Raw genomic sequence first — 19189 nt, 5'->3', positions numbered from 1 at the left:
GCCTGATTCATCAATCTTCCGTTTTGCGAGCCCCTAATAGCGAATCATAAGGAATCGCTATTAAGGACTTGCAAAACGGGATTCATGTAGGAATTGCTAAATAAATAGCGATTCCTACACAATCCTTATTTGCGAGTAGCAAATTGCTAATCGCAAATAAGGAATAACTCCCCATTCATTCCTATGGGCCAAAAGGCCCATAGGAATGAATGGGGAGTATTCCTTATTTGCGATTAGCAATTTGCTACTCGCAAATAAGATAGCGATTTAAAGGGTGCCAGGGGTGTCCAAAGGACACCCTGTAGCACCCCTTAAATGCAAATTGAAACAGGTGTTGCGCACACACATGTCCAAAGGACATGTGTGTGTGCAACATGCAACTTAGAAAAATGCTTTTAAAAGCATTTTTCTAAGTTTTTGCTATTTACCGAGAGGTCTGACCTCTCGGTAAATAGCGGCCCGAAATTGCGAATTAGCAATTTAAAAATGGTTGATGAATTGCATTTAAGGAATCTCAAATAGAGATTCCTTAAATGTAATTCCTCGCAATTTAGCGAATTAGCAATTACCGATTTTTGCATTTGGGATGATGAATCCCAAATGCAAAAATAGCGCTCGCAAAGGGCCAGATTCTCAGAATCTGACCCTTTGCGAGCCGATTTCGGCTTGATGAATCAGGCTGTCAATATTTACAGCATTCTCAGAGTCAAACATTGCTGCATTAATGCATCTTCACAAATACACTGCCCATAATTAGAATATGAAAAAGATCTTAATGGCGCCTGGCCCCGGACAATAACAAGACTACACATCTTCTTCATGCATTGTTTTGTTTCCATCGTGCCACTGGGCTAAGAAGCAGGCTGTGTTCTGTGACTATTTCAGAAATTCTATAAAAGCGAAAACAAGAAGAGAAAACTGATAATGGTATTACTTCTTGCTCACTAAGGGGCAGATTTGCAATCCCCTTGAGCCACTTTTGCGTCTCTTTTAACCTGGCAAAAGTGACGCAAAAGTGGCGCAAGGAGCTTGTAAATCTGCCCCTAAATTTTTTTTTCAATCCTGGCCAGTCAGCGGACGGAGCAGCAGATGTGCCCCGCTGTCGTAAGTGCAGAAATATGGAAGTAGGCTGCGGGGGAAACGAGCAGGAGGAAAACTGAAGATCTGAGATTTCTCCTTCGCATCATAAAATGTGACCTTTTCTGCATCATAGTCCAGGAAAACACCTATCGCTTTTGGGGGAACCTTTGGCCTGAGATGAGTGCTGGGGGAAGTGAATGCATGATATTCTTTGCCAGTTAAAATCCCCACTGCCCAGCATCCCTTCTCAGGCGAGGGTGCAGCCATCCCCTTCCTGTTCACAGATTCATCACAAACCCCCAGTTCCCAGCCCACACTCCCCACCTCCACCTCCCAGTAATGCCTCCCAGAGGTGAGCCTCTCCCGTCCGAGGACACAAGGCGATCTGTTGAATCTGGCAGGAGTGTCGGGTAGATCCTGTTCGGAATCCTCGAGCCATATCGCACTCCTCCCATTCTCAGACAGGGCAAGGCGCGGATTGGCGGTGTCAAGATCCATTGTTATCTGAGCTAAGGAATAGAAAGCATCACAGACATTGTGAAACATCACATAACACACACCCACAAGCACACTCTGCAATAAACATATCGAAGGGACAAACCTCCTAATAATCAGAGCTGCTACCAAGGAGCTATATAGCTGTGGTTTTTTAAAATAAATTTTGATCTTTCTGCACCCCCCCCAAAATAGTGCATTTACATGAAATGTGAAGTAGCAGAGTGCATATCTAGGACGTTACCCAGTGATCATGCCTACATTATAGAAAGAATTTGCACATAGTTTTTAGCATTTTAGTTACCTTCCAGGGTTTTTCTGGTTTAGCCACAGAAGAAAATTGAAACATGGGGATCTACATGCTGCAAAATAAACCTGACCACACAATGTCCTTCGTTACAAGTGTCCATTATAATATCTGTTATTGCACTGCCCTGGAATTCTTTGGGGTTCCGACTATTACAGTAGGAGGAAAATACCAGGGATTACAAGCTTGGGGGAAATACCAAGCAGGATTTTCCATGCCGATTTTGTCATACTTCCCCCGGTATTCCACCTGGAGACTTTTTGTGCAACAGTTGCCATCTACCAACAAACAGTGCGGTATATCTGACTAAACTGGTGAGTTGTAATGAGGGCTTACATATGCTTAAATGGTGTACAGGGCCAGTTACACAGTGTGAAGAATATTACCCGTGCCACGTCATTCTTTGCTAATGCTCAGAAATTTGGGCTGAAGGATCCGGCAATCTCCCACATTGCCCCAGTTTAGGAAGGACTTCAAGACCTGGCTCTTCGGATGACCCATCACTCCACGCAGCCGCCCCTCCTCCCCCACCTCATTGAGACCCTCATGGGTAAGTAGTTGCTCTTTACCAACCCTTATTAATTGATTGATCTAAAGTTAACAATCCTTTTCTCTTAAACATACTTTCCAAAAATATTCTCATTTATTGGTTTCTGAGGGTGTTGACTACCTTAACTTCTGGTCATCTTAAATTTTAATTCATTGCCACTATAATGTATTTGAAGCTCCTATCACTCAAACATAGAACCCTCAATATATCTAATCCTATCGATATCCCACAGATTTCTTGAAAACCACAAAGGGCCTTATTACGATGTTGGGCAAACTTTTGTCTCACTGACACCGCTGCAGTTTGGAACCGACCAACCTTAGGTCGGCGGTTCCAACCGCATGATTACGATGCAGCTGCCCATAGGGCAGTTGCAAACATCCATTTTCCAATGGAAGCTTGTGCGGCAGGTAGAAAAGGCCTGCAGCACAAGCTTCCATTGAAAAATGTTATGTTATGTTATTTTATTTTATATAGCGCGCGGATGCCGCAGCCAAGTGGCGTCCCGGCGCTTTGGAGCATTGAGTAACACAACACATCAGAGAAGGTAAGAAAAACAGGATCTAAACTGTAGAGAAGAGGAAGGTCTTTAATGCCTTCCTAAAAGGAAGCAAGTCAGGATTGAACGGAGAGGAGCCGGCAGAGAGTTCCAGAGGGCAGCCGCCAGCACTGAGAAAGAGCGTCCACCCATTCTAGCTTTTTTAAAACGCGGCACAATGACAAGATTTAATCCAGCAGAGCAGAGGGTTCTAGCAGGGACATAGTGCAGAATAGTCTGTGAAAGAATAGGAGGGGAGGCTAATTTAAGAATTTTAAAAGTTAAGCAGAGAGCTTTAAACTTAATTCTTTGCTCTATCAGTAGCCAATGGAGATCCTGGATGGTTCGACGAGCCGAGACAAAATGAATGTTTGTGAACATCCCTGCACCGTGTGGCAGGCATGAGGCAGAGTGCCAGGGGGATGGGGCCCTTCTGTGCATTTTTTCTTCTTTCTTCACATGTCCTACCTCTGTAGGCATAGTTAGAAACTAGCATTTAAAAAACCTGAGAAAGTAACTTAAAAAAACAATAGGTTTCAGGCACGTTATAGTTCGAAATGAGCATTTAAAAAACCTTTGAAATACACTGAAACAAAACCATAGGTTTCAGGCACGTTATAGCTAGAAATTAGCGTTTAAAGAACCTTTGAAATACACTGAAAAAACCATAGGTTTCAGGCACGTTGTAGTTAGTAATTAGCATTTTAAAAAACGTAGGCATTCACTGAAAAAAACATTGGTTTCAAGGGCGGTATAGTTAGCTGGACATTTCACTTGTACAAAACCATAGAAATTCCCCCGTTATAGTTAGTTCAGCTAACTATAACTCACACGCCCGCAATGCATTGCTGATGACATCACATATTACATCACTCATGACATGATCAGTGACATCACTCATTATATCACGAATGACATCTCAAATGACATCACTGATGACATCATCTTTGTGATAGAGTGGCAGACCTCCTCTCACCCTAATATAACCTTTGATACACACACTCAAAAATAGAAATTAACTTTTTCAAAACAATGGACATACCAATACTAGTTACAACAACCTATTCAGTAATTCCAAGATCTACACACACAGATCCACTCATTCACCAACAGTCCTTTACAGTCACTCATACATGTACTCACTCATCATATGTACTCATACACCTATACATTCTGTTACACGGGAAACAACCAGCTCAGCGCATGCATTACAGCGCATGCGTTTACATCGCGTGCACCTACAACGCACGCAACGGTACATCGCGTGCGTTGTCTACGCACGCCATTACATCACATGCGCATTTAGAACGCATGCATTCACAACGCATGGGATGGGATGTAATGGCGGCCTCTGGGGAACACAGACGACAGGGAGACGATGCGGGAACAACGACGAAACAGGTAAGGAGGTGCTGTTTTGGGGTTGCGTTAGGGCTACTAGGGCTACTTAGGAAATGGGTGCTGTTTTGGGGTGGCGTTAGGGCTACTAGGGATACTTAGGAAATGGGTGCTGTTTTGGGGTGGCGTTAGGGCTACTAGGGCTACTTAGGAAATGGGTGCTGTTTTGGGGTGGCGTTAGGGCTACTAGGGCTACTTTGAAAATGGGTGCTGATTTGGGGTGGTGTTAGGGCTACTAGGGCTACTTAGAGAATGGGTGCTGTTTTTGGGGTTGCATTAGGGCTTAGAGCTACTTTCAGTATAGGGGCTGTTTTAGGCTTTAGGGTTGAGGTCGGAGTGTAGGCTTGTATTACTATTTAGGGCTTAGGGCTACTTTCAGTATAGGGGGTGTTTTAGGCATTAGGGTTGAGGTCGGAGTGTAGGCTGTATTACTGTTTAGGTCTTAGGGGTTAGGGAAGGGTTAGCGTGCCATATTGTAGGGTACAAGGTTTAAGGCTTAGGGTTTAGGGTCTGGTAAGGGAAATGCACATAAATTGCTATGTGATACCATGCGGGGTGTCTGTATGCGATGTTACGGTCTTTCACATGCATGCCTATACCAATGCGAGGTAATGGTTTGTGATGTGATTAATCATGATGTAAGGGCACATGCGGTGTTATAATTGCGATGTAAGGGCAGGCGATGCGAGTGTTTGCGATGGATCGTCATACAACCCTATTACACACCAACACTCATCCATAGAGTTATTCGCACACACAGTCACACATGCAAAGTATCAAACATCCATTTACTTGCATATACAGTTATACACACACCACCACACTTACTACTGCAAAAACGTACACATACTTACTCTCTTAAACAACCACTTATAGAAAAACATACTTATTTATATAGGAACTCCTCCAATCTCTCACTCTCACATACACCAATACTCACATATACTATTTTAAAACATATGTAGTTACTCATAAAGACACTATTGAGACAGTCATTCACTCACTAACACACCCATACACACACTCATCCACCCATTCAGTCCAGCACACATACTGTCTTCAACACATGCAAACAGTGAGTCGCTCATTCATTCATCTATGCACTGAGTAAAACCCCTACCGAACCATACAGACACTCATACTGATACTAAAAAATTCAACTAATAGCCCATGTAGACAATCATGTAGCAACTCACCAACCCATGCAGCCACTTATGCACAAAGTGAGAGACTGATAAAGATATTTACATATTTAAACATTACTCACTAACCCATGTATTCACTAAGGTACACTTAATCAGTCAGTTATACAATCAATTTTACACAAAAAAATCATCCATTTAGACACTTTTATACCCATTTATTCTTCCATCAACCTTGAGATATACATATATAAAACATATTTAATTTTCAGAAAAACACATTCACTGGATGATGTCATCAGTGATGTCATTTGAGACGTCATCAGTGATGTCATGAGTGATGTCACTGACCATGTCATGAGTGATGTAATATGTGACGTCATCAGCAGTGCATTGCGGGCACGCGAGTTGTAGTTAGCTGAACTAACTATAACTGGGGAATTTCTATGGTTTTGTACGAATGAAATGTCCAACTAACTATAACGCCCCTGAAATCTATGTTTTTTTCAGTGAATTTCTACGGTTTTGTAAATGCTAATTTCTAAATATAATGTGCCTGAAACCTATGTTTTTTTCAGTGTATATATAATATATATATATATATATATATATATATATATATATATGTAAATAAAGCGTAAAGAAATTTTGCAGCAGCGACTCTTTCTTGCCGTTAAGGTGAGAGTTTGAATAATATTTTACCGGCTTGGTTCCGCCGTGAGTCACGCACCGCCAGCAAGAGCGCCATCTCTGTCCGCAATTGAACCGTCTTTGTTTGCCCGTAAAAACGCTTATGGGTTAGCAGGTCGCCGCAAAAGACTGACTTCGGCATGGTTCCCAACAACCTCTAAAATAGGATTGTGATGGAGCAACAGTGAGCGTGAAATGGACTTAAATCAAAGTTGTAATAACATAAGTGAAGCGTAAAGAAATTTTGTTGCATCACCCACTGGAGGGCTTCACTGTAATTTCAGCAGCGAACCACTAGTTCCAGCATGCTTTGCAATAGAGACCCACTGAGGGCGCCCACCAGGGGGCAAAAAACGATAAAAGAGCAAATGCATAGTGGTGGCTGCTTAAACAGATGCTATGGCGAACCTTTGATAAAGGTCAAAGTATTGACTGAAACGCGCCGGAGAAGCTAAAAGAAGAAGAAAAAATAATAAAACAAATAAATGGATTAACCTTCACTGTTGGGAGTGTGACTCTTTCTTGCCGTTAAGGTGAGAGTTTGGATAATATACATACATATATATATATATATATATATATATATATATATATATATATATATATATATATATATATTTCAACACACTCATCCAGCGTTCTCTTTCAGCCGTATCGGAAAGTATAACACAGGAGCCGTGGCCTCAGTAAGTGATGCAGATTTAATGCAGATACAACGTCCGACGCGTTTCGGAGTAAGCCTACTCCTTCTTCACGGGCAAACTTTGCGTGATTCAATGTGTATAATAAAGTAAAAAACATATGTCACGTGATAACAACATAAACAAAATAAACAAAATACTTCGCTCTTCAACCAATTTTCAAAGCGGTGTAAGTACTGACATTAGAGATGACTGAAATGTGTATTAGTGAATCATAAAGACATTGTATCAATGCAATTTTAAAGTACATTTGTAAGCACATTTAAAGCCCATGCAAAGTATGTTTACGTGAATCGCCTTTACACCATTAGAACCGTGTAAAACATAGCGTCTGCCATACATGCCCAGGTATAAGTATTTATACAAATGAAAATTAAATTAATTGTGATTGGCATTAAAAATAGTTTGCTTAGTGCAACTCTGCCGAGAGAGGATACAAACCCATGACCTCAAAAGAGTTACACTCGCGGTGACGCAGCCCTGTGAGCTAAATAATAAACCGCGTGTTGACGACTGGAAATTAACCAGATAACAAGTTATGTCAACGTAGTGCTGTGAAACACTACTGCCCAAGTGGGCTAACAAAATAATATATAATGCCAAAGCTTCTCATAATTTAAAGAACAATTGTTGCCCAAGTGGGCCAAAACCATGTAACTAGGCAGCTTGATTCTTCAATTGGAGTTCATGCTCAATTAGAGTCAGTCATTGATCAGGTCTCTGTGGGCTGGCAAAGCTTCTCATAATTTAAAGTACAGAAAAATGTTGCCCAAGTGGGCCAAAACCATGTAACTTGGCAGCTTGATTCTTCAATAGAGTTCATGCTCAAATAGAGTCAGTCATTAATCATGTCTTTGTGGGCTGGTGCTCAGTTGAAAGTCTATGAAATTCTCCTCAGCCAATGTTGGGTAAGTACTTGTAACACCTAAGACAATGATAAAGGCAAAGTCCTATTAAAATCCTCATAATAGAGGAAACACACAAAATTCTAAAACATCATACAGAAGGTAGTAGCAGCAAAGATTCTTAAGACAAGATAGTTACTGGTTCAATGTAAATGTACTGACAGTTCTTCGTCCATGTTCAACCCATGGGGCGCCATGGTGTTGAATCTTATGATAAATTTGGACTCTAGTTTCCCGAGTTCAAGAAGTCTATTTCCACCTCTTTTGTTCGGGGGGACACAATCAATGACGGCAAATTTCACGAGATTGGCATCGCTTTTATGATACTCGCGAAAGTGCCGAGCTACAGGATAAGTTTTGTCATTCTTACCAATCGCTCTCAGGTGTTCTAATACCCGCTTCTTACCCTTGTGGATGGTACTCCATATGTAGTATTTTGAACATGGGCATTTTAAAGTATAGATGGCATATTCAGTATTGCAATTCAAATGTTTTTGTATAGTCCATGGAGTTTCCTTGCTGCTAAATTTGAGTGATTTCACACTACTGCTAAATTTGCAAGCCTTACATTGGTTACATGTAAAGAAACCTTTGACAGCATTGACTTTTTTGGGGTGGGGAATCATGTTACTGCACAGTTGGTCACGTAGTGACCTAGGTTTCCGAAAAGTTAAGGAAGGATGTTCACCTATGCAATCCCTTAGATCATTGTCAGTTTTGAGGACTTCCCAAAATTTATTGAGGCTTCTTTTCACTTCCCACGCCTGTGTGCTAAAGGTGATAATACATCTGACAGTTTCTTCAGATTTAGCCTGAGACTCTGTATTTTTGGGAAATAGCAGTTCTTGCCTATTCAGACTTTCTACTCTAATAATGGCTTCTTTGACAATTTTTGGGCTGTAACCCCGTGATAGGAATCTTTCTTTCATGATTACTTTTTCCTGTTCAAACTTGTCAGCTGTGCTACAGTTTCTACGTGCTCGTAGTAGCTCTCCAAAAGGTATACTGTTAATTAAATTGCGGGGATGGCTACTACCTGCATGAAGCAAGCTGTTGCCAGCCGTGGCTTTCCTGAATAGTGAGCTAACTATGGTATTACCGCTGACCTCTAATTTGAGGTCTAGGAATTCCATAGTGTCTTTACTCATCTGGTGTGTGAATTGGAGATTCAACTGATTGTTGTTGAGTTTTTGCACAAATTCTGTTGCTTGCGTGTCAGTACCACTCCACACACAGAAGATGTCGTCTATGTAGCGTAGCCAGAGGACGGCGTGGTCTTTGAATAGCCCGATGTTGTGGACTACTTGCTCCTCCCACCAGCCCAGGTAGATGCCTGCAAAGCTGGGGGCGAAGCAAGTTCCCATCGCCGTCCCCTGTGTCTGCCTAAAGATGGTATTGTCGAAAAGGAAAAAATTGTTGCTCAAGCATAATTCGATCATCTTGAGTAACATCTCGGTATGTTGGAGAAAACATAACGGTCTCCTCTTGAAGAACTGTTTGCAGGCTTCTAGACCTAGATTCTGCGGAATGCTGGTATACAGACTACATAGTCTAGGCCTAGCATCAAGTAATTGGGAGACCACTCAATGTCATTCATTTGACGTAAGAAATCACTAGTGTCGAGAACAAAAGATGGTAACGATTGTACTAATGGTTGTAGAAAATAATCTACATACTTGGAGGTATTCTCCAGGGCACTACCACACGAAGACACAATGGGCCTTCCAGGTGGCCTCTGGGCATTTTTTTGTAACTTGGGAAGTTAATATAACACATGAAGTTTGGGATATTTACAAGCCAAATAGGAAAATTCATCATTACTCAATATACATTTATCTTTCCATTCAGTGATTTGAGTAGCTACACACAACATTGCCTGATCATATTCTGTTCTAGTGGTTTGGCAGTATCTATTGGTATCAGATAGCTGTGAGTGACCCTCTTGTTTGTACATGTCCAGCGGCCAAATAACAACATTCCCACCTTTATCACTTTGTTTGATAACAAATTCATGATTAGATTCTAGTTCAATTGAGGCTTTATGTTGTTTAGCAGTTAAATTGTTTCTGGTGAATTTCTTCTGTGATCTGAGTCTTTTAAGCTCATTAATCATACCTTTCTCAAAACAATTAATTGCTTCACAATTAACTTGGGGTAAAAACACTGACTTGGGTTTGAATGGTGTTGGGGCCATCAAATCAGTTGTTAATTCGCTGCTGGCCACATTCACGGCGGGGTCAACACTTAACGCACCCACCTCGGCTAATTCCTGGACAGTGTGTAAAGTCTCCAAGTCTCCTATTTGTAGGCCTACATGATCACTCACATGTTCACTAGTTTGTTTAATCGGTTTATGTGAAAACCACTTTTTAAGTTTCAACTTCCGTATGTAATGGAACAAGTCAATTCTTGATTCCGTATAGTTAAAATTGGAAGTAGGACAAAAGGATAATCCTAGCATTAATACCTCCAATTCCTCTTCACTAAGAATATAATTAGAAAGATTTACCACAGTTTTGGTCTTCATATCCTCTTCGCGAATTTGCCCCTTGTTCTCGTTCCCACTGGGCTGTCTGTTGGTATGGAGTAATTTGGCTTTCTGTCTCCTCTTCCTCCTCTTCCACGCCCTCTTGCCGGGCTGGCGTTGCTGGCTGTTATGATTGACCTTTCTTGCGCCAGCAGCTCGTATTCCTTTAAAAAACGTGCTTTTAGTAATTCTGCATCGTTGCTGGTTCCTTCCTGTAAGGCTTCCATGTCACATTGCATGATTTGTTCTGTCAGTGGGGATATTCCATCAGTAGAGACTGCAGGTTCCACATCCCCTGTTATTCCTGGTGGTGTCCCCACATTGGATTTCATTTGTGTGGTTTGCTCCTTTCTCAATTTTTCAAACTTTTTGCCAAAAGTTAGAATTTGGCCATTTCTGTAATCTATTTTGTCTCTTTCAAATTTAGACAGGCAGTAGTGTTTCACAGCACTACGTTGACATAACTTGTTATCTGGTTAATTTCCAGTCGTCAACACGCGATTTATTATTTAGCTCACAGGGCTACGTCACCGCGAGTGTAACTCTATTGAGGTCATGGGTTCGTATCCTCTCTCGGCAGAGTTGCACTAAGCAAACTATTTTTAATGCCAATCACAATTAATTTAATTTTCAGTTGTATAAATACTTATACCTGGGCATGTATGGCAGACGCTATGTTTTACACGGTTCTAATGGTGTAAAGGCGATTCACGTAAACATACTTAGCATGGGCTTTAAATGTGCTTACAAATGTACTTTAAAATTGCATTGATACAATGTCTTTATGATTCACTAATACACATTTCAGTCATCTCTAATGTCAGTACTTACACCGCTTTGAAAATTGGTTAAAGAGCGAAGTATTTTGTTTCTTTTGTTTATGTTGTTATCACGTGACATATGTTTTTTACTTTATTATACACATTGAATCACGCAAAGTTTGCCCGTGAAGAAGGAGTAGGCTTACTCCGAAACGCGTCGGACGTTGTATCTGCATTAAATCTGCATCACTTACTGAGGCCACGGCTCCTGTGTTATACTTTCCGATACGGCTGAAAGAGAACGCTGGATGAGTGTGTTGATTTAAAGGGGGTGGCTACCCCTGCCGTGAGCCCGCCGACACAGAGGCAAAGGACCAGCTACAATTCTGTGTTTCTATATATATATATATATATATATATATATATATATATATATATATATATATATATATATATATATATATATATATATATATACATATATAGATATATATATATATTTATATATATATATATTTGCAGCCTCTCGCTGTCGCTGCTGTCTGCGCCACCTGTGAGGGTAAGTGGACGTTCATTAGTTGCATGTATCTGTCACACGTGCAGTTGCTACATGCATGCTGGGTGACATTCCCTGACTGGCTATGGCTTTGCGTACTTTGGAACCTGTCTGGCTGCATTGTGGTACTTCTACATTGTGGCCACACTACATGTCCCACAATGCTTCAGGGCATTACCTGATGTGCAACAATGGCATGACTATGGAGCATTATGGGAGGCTATATGGTCATGGACATTCATAGGGGACAGGGTCGCAGTCGCATGCCACTTACCTTGGATGTCTTGGGTGGGGCGGGATGAGTCCAGATGAGTCACTCCAATGCACGCCTCCCTCTCCAGCGTGTCTTCTACTTGATCCTCCAAGGCTGTGTTTGGAGGGACTGTAGGTCCTCCCCCTCCAGTGCCCGATGCCTCTCCAAGCCGCTCTGCCACCTTCTCTTTGGCACGACCAGCGTTTTTTGAGTTCGTCCAGTGACCTATCAGCCACACCCACAGAGTTCACCGTGGAGGCTATTACCTGCCAGATCCTGCGTTTTTCCTGCTCCGGCACCCTCCTAGAGTCCTTCCCAAACAGTTTGGAGTGGTTGTCCACCACCCCTTCTATTAAATGCTCCAGCTCCTGCTCTGAAAATTTTAACTTTCTCTTCCGCCCTGTGGTGTTGCTGGGCCCAGGAACTGCATCCTCAGACATTGCAGCACTGTAGTTTCAGAGTTGGAATCCAAACAGAATTGCAGGAGCTCTCCCAGTTGCTGACTCAAGGTCTGCCTCACTGTGGTGAATGGGGGTGGGAACTGGCTGCTTCCTGGTTGTGATGTCATCACTGTGCTCGAAATGCGACTTCCCGTTTTCCCGATCTCGCGATTTTGCGATCTCGCAATTAGCGATATCGCTATTTGCGATATAACTTTTCTGTAACCTTTATTTTTGCAGTATATCCCGCCCCACCCAAGACATCCAAGGTAAGTGGCATGCGACTGCGACCCTGTCCCCTATGAATGTCCATGACCATATAGCCTCCCATAATGCTCCATAGTCATGCCATTGTTGCACATCAGGTAATGCCCTGAAGCATTGTGGGACATGTAGTGTGGCCACAATGTAGAAGTACCACAATGCAGCCAGACAGGTTCCAAAGTACGCAAAGCCATAGCCAGTCAGGGAATGTCACCCAGCATGCATGTAGCAACTGCACGTGTGACAGATACATGCAACTAATGAACGTCCACTTACCCTCACAGGTGGCGCAGACAGCAGCGACAGCGAGAGGCTGCAAATAGATGAGGAGGCCCAGGATGAGGAGGAGGTGCCGCCACATACACAGCCACCAGCCGCAGCAACAACACCAGCAGCCAGGTCCACCAGCAGTGTGCCTCCTGCGTCTGGCGCAGCAACCACTGCTGCAGCTAGGCCCACAACTAGTGTGCCCCCAGCCTCAGCCGCAACAACTACTGCCGCAGCCAGGCCCACTACCAGTGTGCCTCCAGCCCCTTCCGCACCAGCAACGCCTGCTGTGACACCACCAGCAGCTGGTGCTTCTACATCAGGGCCCGCGACAGCGGCAACACAGCGGCCACCCACTGTGTCAGGCCAGCAGAGCAGGCGTGGCAGGTCTCGCCTGCAGACCAATGCAGCTATCAGCAGGAGGGGGAATGGACAGCGGCTGGCGCGAATGAGCGTGGAAAGACGCATGCTCCATATACATCAGCTGCAGGCACGCCGGCAAGGAGCCATACAGCTACAGCTGAACAACATTGGGCGCAATGTGGCTGGAGTGGGGGACCGGATGGACCGCATGACGGCAGCCATGGCAGGTGTGGGGGAGGGAATGGCCCGCATGACTGCAGCCATGGAGGCCAACACTGCAGCAATTACATCTCAGCGCAACGCAGCACGCCGGCGCCACCGTCAGCTATTGACCCGGCTGACGGCCTACACCAGGTCCAATTATGTTATAGGCAATGCCACATCACAGTTATCGCGGCGGTCCCTTGCGCAGCAGCAGCAGCTCATCCAGTGCTGCGAGGATGTGGCCAGGGTCCTTGAGCACCTGACCACTGCCGTGACAGCACTACACCCTCCTGCTCTACCTGCCACTGTTGGGGGTGATGATGTCAGTGAGGGGACATTAAGCGTGAGCAGCCATTGTGCCTCACAAGTAGGCATGGGCGGAAAATCCGTTCCGCTCGCGGATTTTGCGGATTTTCGGGAAATCCGCAATCCGCGAGATTCGCGAATCTCCCGCAAAATCCGCAAATCCGCGAGCAGCGGATTTTGCTCGCACTGCTCGCACTGTTCGCGTGAGTTCGCGCCCCGCGAATAAGTGCAAAATTGCAGAAATACGATCTTAGCAAAACTGAAAGTAACTACTTACCAGGTTCAAAAGTTCAGGCTCATCATTAGTAGCCATTTCCTGTAGTGCTTCCTGAGGGGCCCCTCCAGAGTTCAGTTGCCAGTTGAAACTATTATGTGACCCTGCTCTGAACCTCAGAATAGTTACACATATGCCACAAAGGTCCTGAATTACAGCTAAGGGAGACAAGCAGGAGCCAGGCTGGAAGTTAAAATCCATTAATCAGCCCCTAATTCATTATTGTCAGTTGGGGCAGGGCAGGTGTTGTAACTAATTTTGCAACAATGAAAGCACTTAGCAAGTGCAAAAGATCACTAATCAGGGCGCACTAAGGAAGCAGGTGCCAGCTAAAAAAATATTCTGTGACACATTAATCAGCCCCAAATTAATTCAGGTCACTTGAGGCAGGGAAGGTGTGCTTTGCCGAAAATAATGTACACTGGACAACCAGAGGGTGTGGTGATGAAACAGAGGGTGGCATGGGTGGGCCAGAGGGTGGCATGAGTAGTCAGAGAGTGGCAGTGGTGACAGAGAGTGGCAGTGATGAAGAAGAGTGTCCCAAACAGGCTGGACACGTAGAAACAACAAGTTCGCGAAACTTGCGACCCGACAGGTAAGTTCGCAATTTGCGAAAGTGTACAAAACCCTCGCGAACTGGCAGAAACACGGGCGAACACAAAAAAAAAAAATCCGCAAATTCGCGGGAATTCGCGGATTTTGCGGATTGCGAATCCGCAAATCCGCAAAATTCGCGAACGCGAGATCCGCAAAATTCGCTCATGCTTACTCACAAGTAGGGGCACTCAGGCGCAGCACCAGGCCCACTGCAGGTACACGTGCCTTGGATGAGGATGAGCTGCAGAGGCGCTTGGGTGGTACGTGCAGGAGGCGCACTTGACTTCATATGACTATTTCAGGCACAGGCTGAGTATAAGCCGGCCCTGTCCTTTCACACAGCAGTATGCTGAAATACTGTTATCAATGACAACATTTAAAGTGGTACCATTATTGTGAATGAAGCAATAATATTTAATTTTGCAGCACACATTGGCGTTGTGTCATTATTACATTTTGCATGCATTTGTGATTTGTGGGGTGAGGGTAGAGAGTGCACTAGAAACTGTTCATTGTGATGTGGTTGCGGCGTCTCTGGCCTTCAGCTGGGTTCTCCCCGCGTGCATGGCGCGCATGTGCAGGTTGCTGGTCGTCCCCTTCCGATTCACTGCCAGAGATGTCGACAGGTATCCGGCGTTTGGTAGCAATGTTGTGTAGGATAGCACACACAGCCACAATGCGGCAGCACACTTCAGGACTGTAGTACATGGCCCCACCTGTCTTGTGAAGTATGCGGAATCTGCTCTTCAGTAGGCCAAATTTTCTCTATATGCAATTCCTTGTGCGTATGTGTCATACGTTGTAACGCCGTTGCTGTGGTGTAGCAGGGTTGAGGTATGGGGTGAGGAGGTATTCACGCAGGGCGTACCCACTGTCACCTGAATGAGAGGAGCAGAGGGTGAGTGCCTGTGCAGCGCATCTAGTCATTCGCAATGTGACATTGTGGGCAAAGTGTACTTACCAAATAGGTGTCCTTCCCCGAAGTCTCCCCTGACCAGTCGTGTGTGGAGGCCGCTGTCGCGGAATATGAATGAGTCATGTGTACTCCCCGGGTACTGTGCCACTATGTCCGTGATGTATGTCTTTGCATTGCAGACCATCTGGATGTTGAGGGAGTGGTAGGACTTGCGATTGCGGTACATGTACTCCATTCCAGCAGGTGGGCAAATGTGGACGTGGGTAATGTCATGTTCCAGGCCGCCGAATGCGCGTGGGCCGCCAAAATGATGGAAAAACTACAATTCCCGGCATGCCGCGCTGACGTCGCGTTCCAACGCGAGCTGCGCGCGCATGCCAGGAAATAAAGAGTGTGTTCAAACGGCGGTGGAGCGCCGATAATTCCGTTTGCGGTGGCGTTTCCTGAGTCTGTGTGTGTGGAGGCGGTAAGAGGCATCGGCCGACTCCTTTTTCCTCCATAATCGTGAGTACTCTGTTTTCGGTGAGGTGTGTGGCGTTGGTAGCTTCGATCCCAACAACACACCCACAACCTGTGGTATTGGTTCAGAGTGGCACTCAGTGCCGTGCTACTTGAAGGCTCAGTGTTTGATTGTACAGTTACGAACTGTGGTGGCTGCACATTGGTTCTCAGGGAAACGGACCTGACTATTGAACAACACTGAACTGAGCCTTCACTGGTGTATATAGTTGTATATAGTGTGATTACTGGAAAGCTTGTACTGTGGCGATAGGACTCACCTGAAGCCGTTTTTGAGCCTCGCCATCTTAAGTCCTCACGGAAGGCTATCTAGCAGATCTTCCTAGGGCGCAAGTTTTTGACAAACCCATCATAGAGTGAGAACTAACTCTGTTATTCAAGTGGGAACTATTTCGCATACTGTGTCTTCCGGAAGCGATCCTGAGGAGTGCAGATTTCATTATAATTTGCTTATCTCGTTCTAACAGGAGACAGGAGGGGTATTGAAAAGGTCAAACAAGGGAACTGTGTGGCCGCCCATTGAAAGAAACTTACGTGTTACATTGGGGTATGTGTAGTGTTCTATGTTTGGAGACCACAACCATCAATCTAGTACTTGGAGTATAGGGAGTGAAACGTGTTTGTTTTTATCCACAGTTGGGCCCAGTTCTTCACCCCACAACAGTCTCCTGTCTCCATTGGATTAGATCTTTGTGTATTTTCCTTTACAGGTATTGAATGGTGATCAGTGGGGGGAGGAGGCGCTGGGTAAATATTATAGAGCACATGGGTGTAGTATAGGGAGATAGGGTGCTTTAATATCTTGTTCTTTGTCGTTACAGATCTTCCTCCCCGCTGTCCCCTTCCTTTCCCGCGGCCTGCTGCACTCTCTTAGTAGTTCTGTGTATCTACCATTGAACGCTGAGGTCGTTCGGTAGGGCCGGGATTGGACTCTCATCACAGCCCCAAGGAAGTGTGGAGTCGAGCCTGATAGAATTATCGGCCCAAGGATTTTGCCTCCTCTTGGCTGTGTTGAGAGAACGTCATGACCACTTTAGAGGATGTCATGGCTGCTTTGGCCTTAGTGCAGGTGGAGCTAACTGCTGCCAATAGGGAGGTAGCGGCTTCCAGGGCAGAGAATGCCCAGTTGCGTGCCAGAATGGATAGAATGCCCACACCTAGCACCACAACAGGAGCATCTAGTAGCACTTCTCCTACCACTTCTGTGGTGGTGGAAATGCCGGCACAAATCCTACTAGCACCACCCGAAAGATACTATGGTGACATAAAAAGATTCAAGTATTCATGACACAAGTCCACATGCACTTTATGTGTAAGCCCAAGATGTTTCAAGGCCCTAAATTACATGTTCAGAATAAAAGCAGGAACAGCACCAAACTACCTCCAATCTCTTGCCTGCCTCTATACGCCCAAGAGAAACCTCCGGTCACAGACAGCAGCCTGTTTCTGCATACCAAGGTTTAAACGAGCAAGAACAGGTGGCAGATCTTTTGCCTATCTGGGACCCTCCCTTTGGAACACGCTCCCCCCCTGTATCCGGAAGGAAGAAAACTACTGTAGGTTCAGAAAGCTTGTAAAGACCTGGCTGTATGAACAATAACCACTTAACAGTCACCTCCATTTCTCTGCCCTCATTCTAGCTGTGTCTAGGCCCCGGGAAACCCTTTTTGGGTAGCTGTTGCGCCCTACAAATTGATAAAATAAATAAATAAATACACACCAAGCGAGAGTAGCTTTCCTGATATCATACTTAGGGGGGGAAGCTGCGCAGTGGGCCGTTCCAATAGTCAAAAGGGATGACCCACTCCTATATCATTGGGATAACTTCAAAGAGGAGTTTGAAAGAACATTTGACAGGAGGGCAGAGACCCTCACGGCAGACAGAGAGTTGTTACAATTGAAACAGGGAGACAATGACCTTGTCACTTATCTCAACAATTTCAGGAGACTTGTGGTCGAAACAGAGTGGCCTGAAGCTAAAAGAACAGCCTTGTTCTATCAAGGACTCCACGAAGACATGACGGACGTCTTAGCACAGATAGACCCTCAGCCCCGTACATGTTCTGCTTTAATAGACCTTACATTGCGATTAGACCATCGCATGAAGGAAAGAAAAGGAGAGCATAAGAAGAAGGACAAAGCTGTGATGCCTTATGAACACCCTGGTAACAGTGAGAAATCGGCTCCTTCACCCGAGGCCATGGAGATAGGGGCGGTGCGAGCCTCCTTGACCACCAGCGAAAGAGAATACAGACGCAAACAAGGTTTATGTCTCTATTGTGGGAAGAAAGGCCATTTCGTAAGGGAGTGCCCTGTGAAGCCAAAAAATAACCGGGGACGGGGAGGCCCGAGTGTAGCAGGAGTCTCCGCAAAGGAGTCGGGAAACTACACGGCTTGATGGCGAATGAAGGGAAACCCTCAAGCATACACATCATCCCTTCACTCACCCCGGATTCTGTGGATATGAGAAGCCACCTATTTGTGAACATGTCTATAACCATCAAAGAAAAACGACATGAGGTGCATGTGATGGTTGATTCGGGGGCTACAGGGTGTTTTATGGATTGTTCAATGGCTCATCGATTGGGAGTGACTCTAATCCCCAAAGAAAGACCCGAGACAGTCTACGCAGTGGATGGACATGAACTCCAAGCAGGTCCGATTACTTATCATACGAGCAAGTATGAAATGGTGTGTTCCAATACCCATCGTGAACTTCTGAGCTTCAACATCATTGAAGCCCCGCAATATGGGATCATCCTAGGTCTCCCATGGCTACAAACACATGATCCGGATATACGGTGGGCTACCAAATCAATTCAGTTTCTTTCCCCCTATTGTCGAGAACACTGTTTTCTCACGAATGAGATGCATGCACAAAATTTAGAGTCTATGCATTCCATAGCCACAGCAGCGGAAAAAGATGTAACCCTGCCTTCATGTTATGCTGAGTTTGGATCAGTGTTCAGCGACAAAGAGGCAGAGGTGCTTCCACCGCACCGCTCGTATGATTGCCGCATTGACCTCATCCCTGGCTCTGAAATACCCAATGGAAGGATTTACGCTCTTACTCTACCGGAAACAGAGACGCTGCGAGAATACCTTGATAAATACTTGGCTTTGGGATATATCCGAC

The 19189-nt window shown here is 44.7% G+C and overlaps 1 protein-coding gene across 2 annotated transcripts in view; it reads right to left on the bottom strand.

The window, feature by feature from the left end:
• Positions 1–226: 226 nt before the first annotated feature.
• The window catches only part of LOC147676823 (butyrophilin subfamily 3 member A3-like), a 443159-nt gene continuing 424196 nt past the window's right edge, over positions 227–19189 (bottom strand). Inside the window, exon 9 of one of the 2 annotated variants that reach the window (XM_086945236.1) lies at positions 227–1589. In XM_086945236.1, coding sequence (XP_086801362.1) covers positions 1057–1589 — 533 coding nt within the window. In that variant the 3' untranslated portion in view covers positions 227–1056. The remainder of the gene's footprint in view (positions 1590–19189) is intronic. The other variant, XM_086945237.1, reaches the window with a different exon arrangement.

This window comes from Lissotriton vulgaris, chromosome 12, assembly GCF_964263255.1.
Source record: "Lissotriton vulgaris chromosome 12, aLisVul1.2, whole genome shotgun sequence".
Lineage (NCBI taxonomy): Eukaryota > Metazoa > Chordata > Amphibia > Caudata > Salamandridae > Lissotriton > Lissotriton vulgaris.
This window is presented reverse-complemented; position numbering and strand designations above follow the sequence as displayed.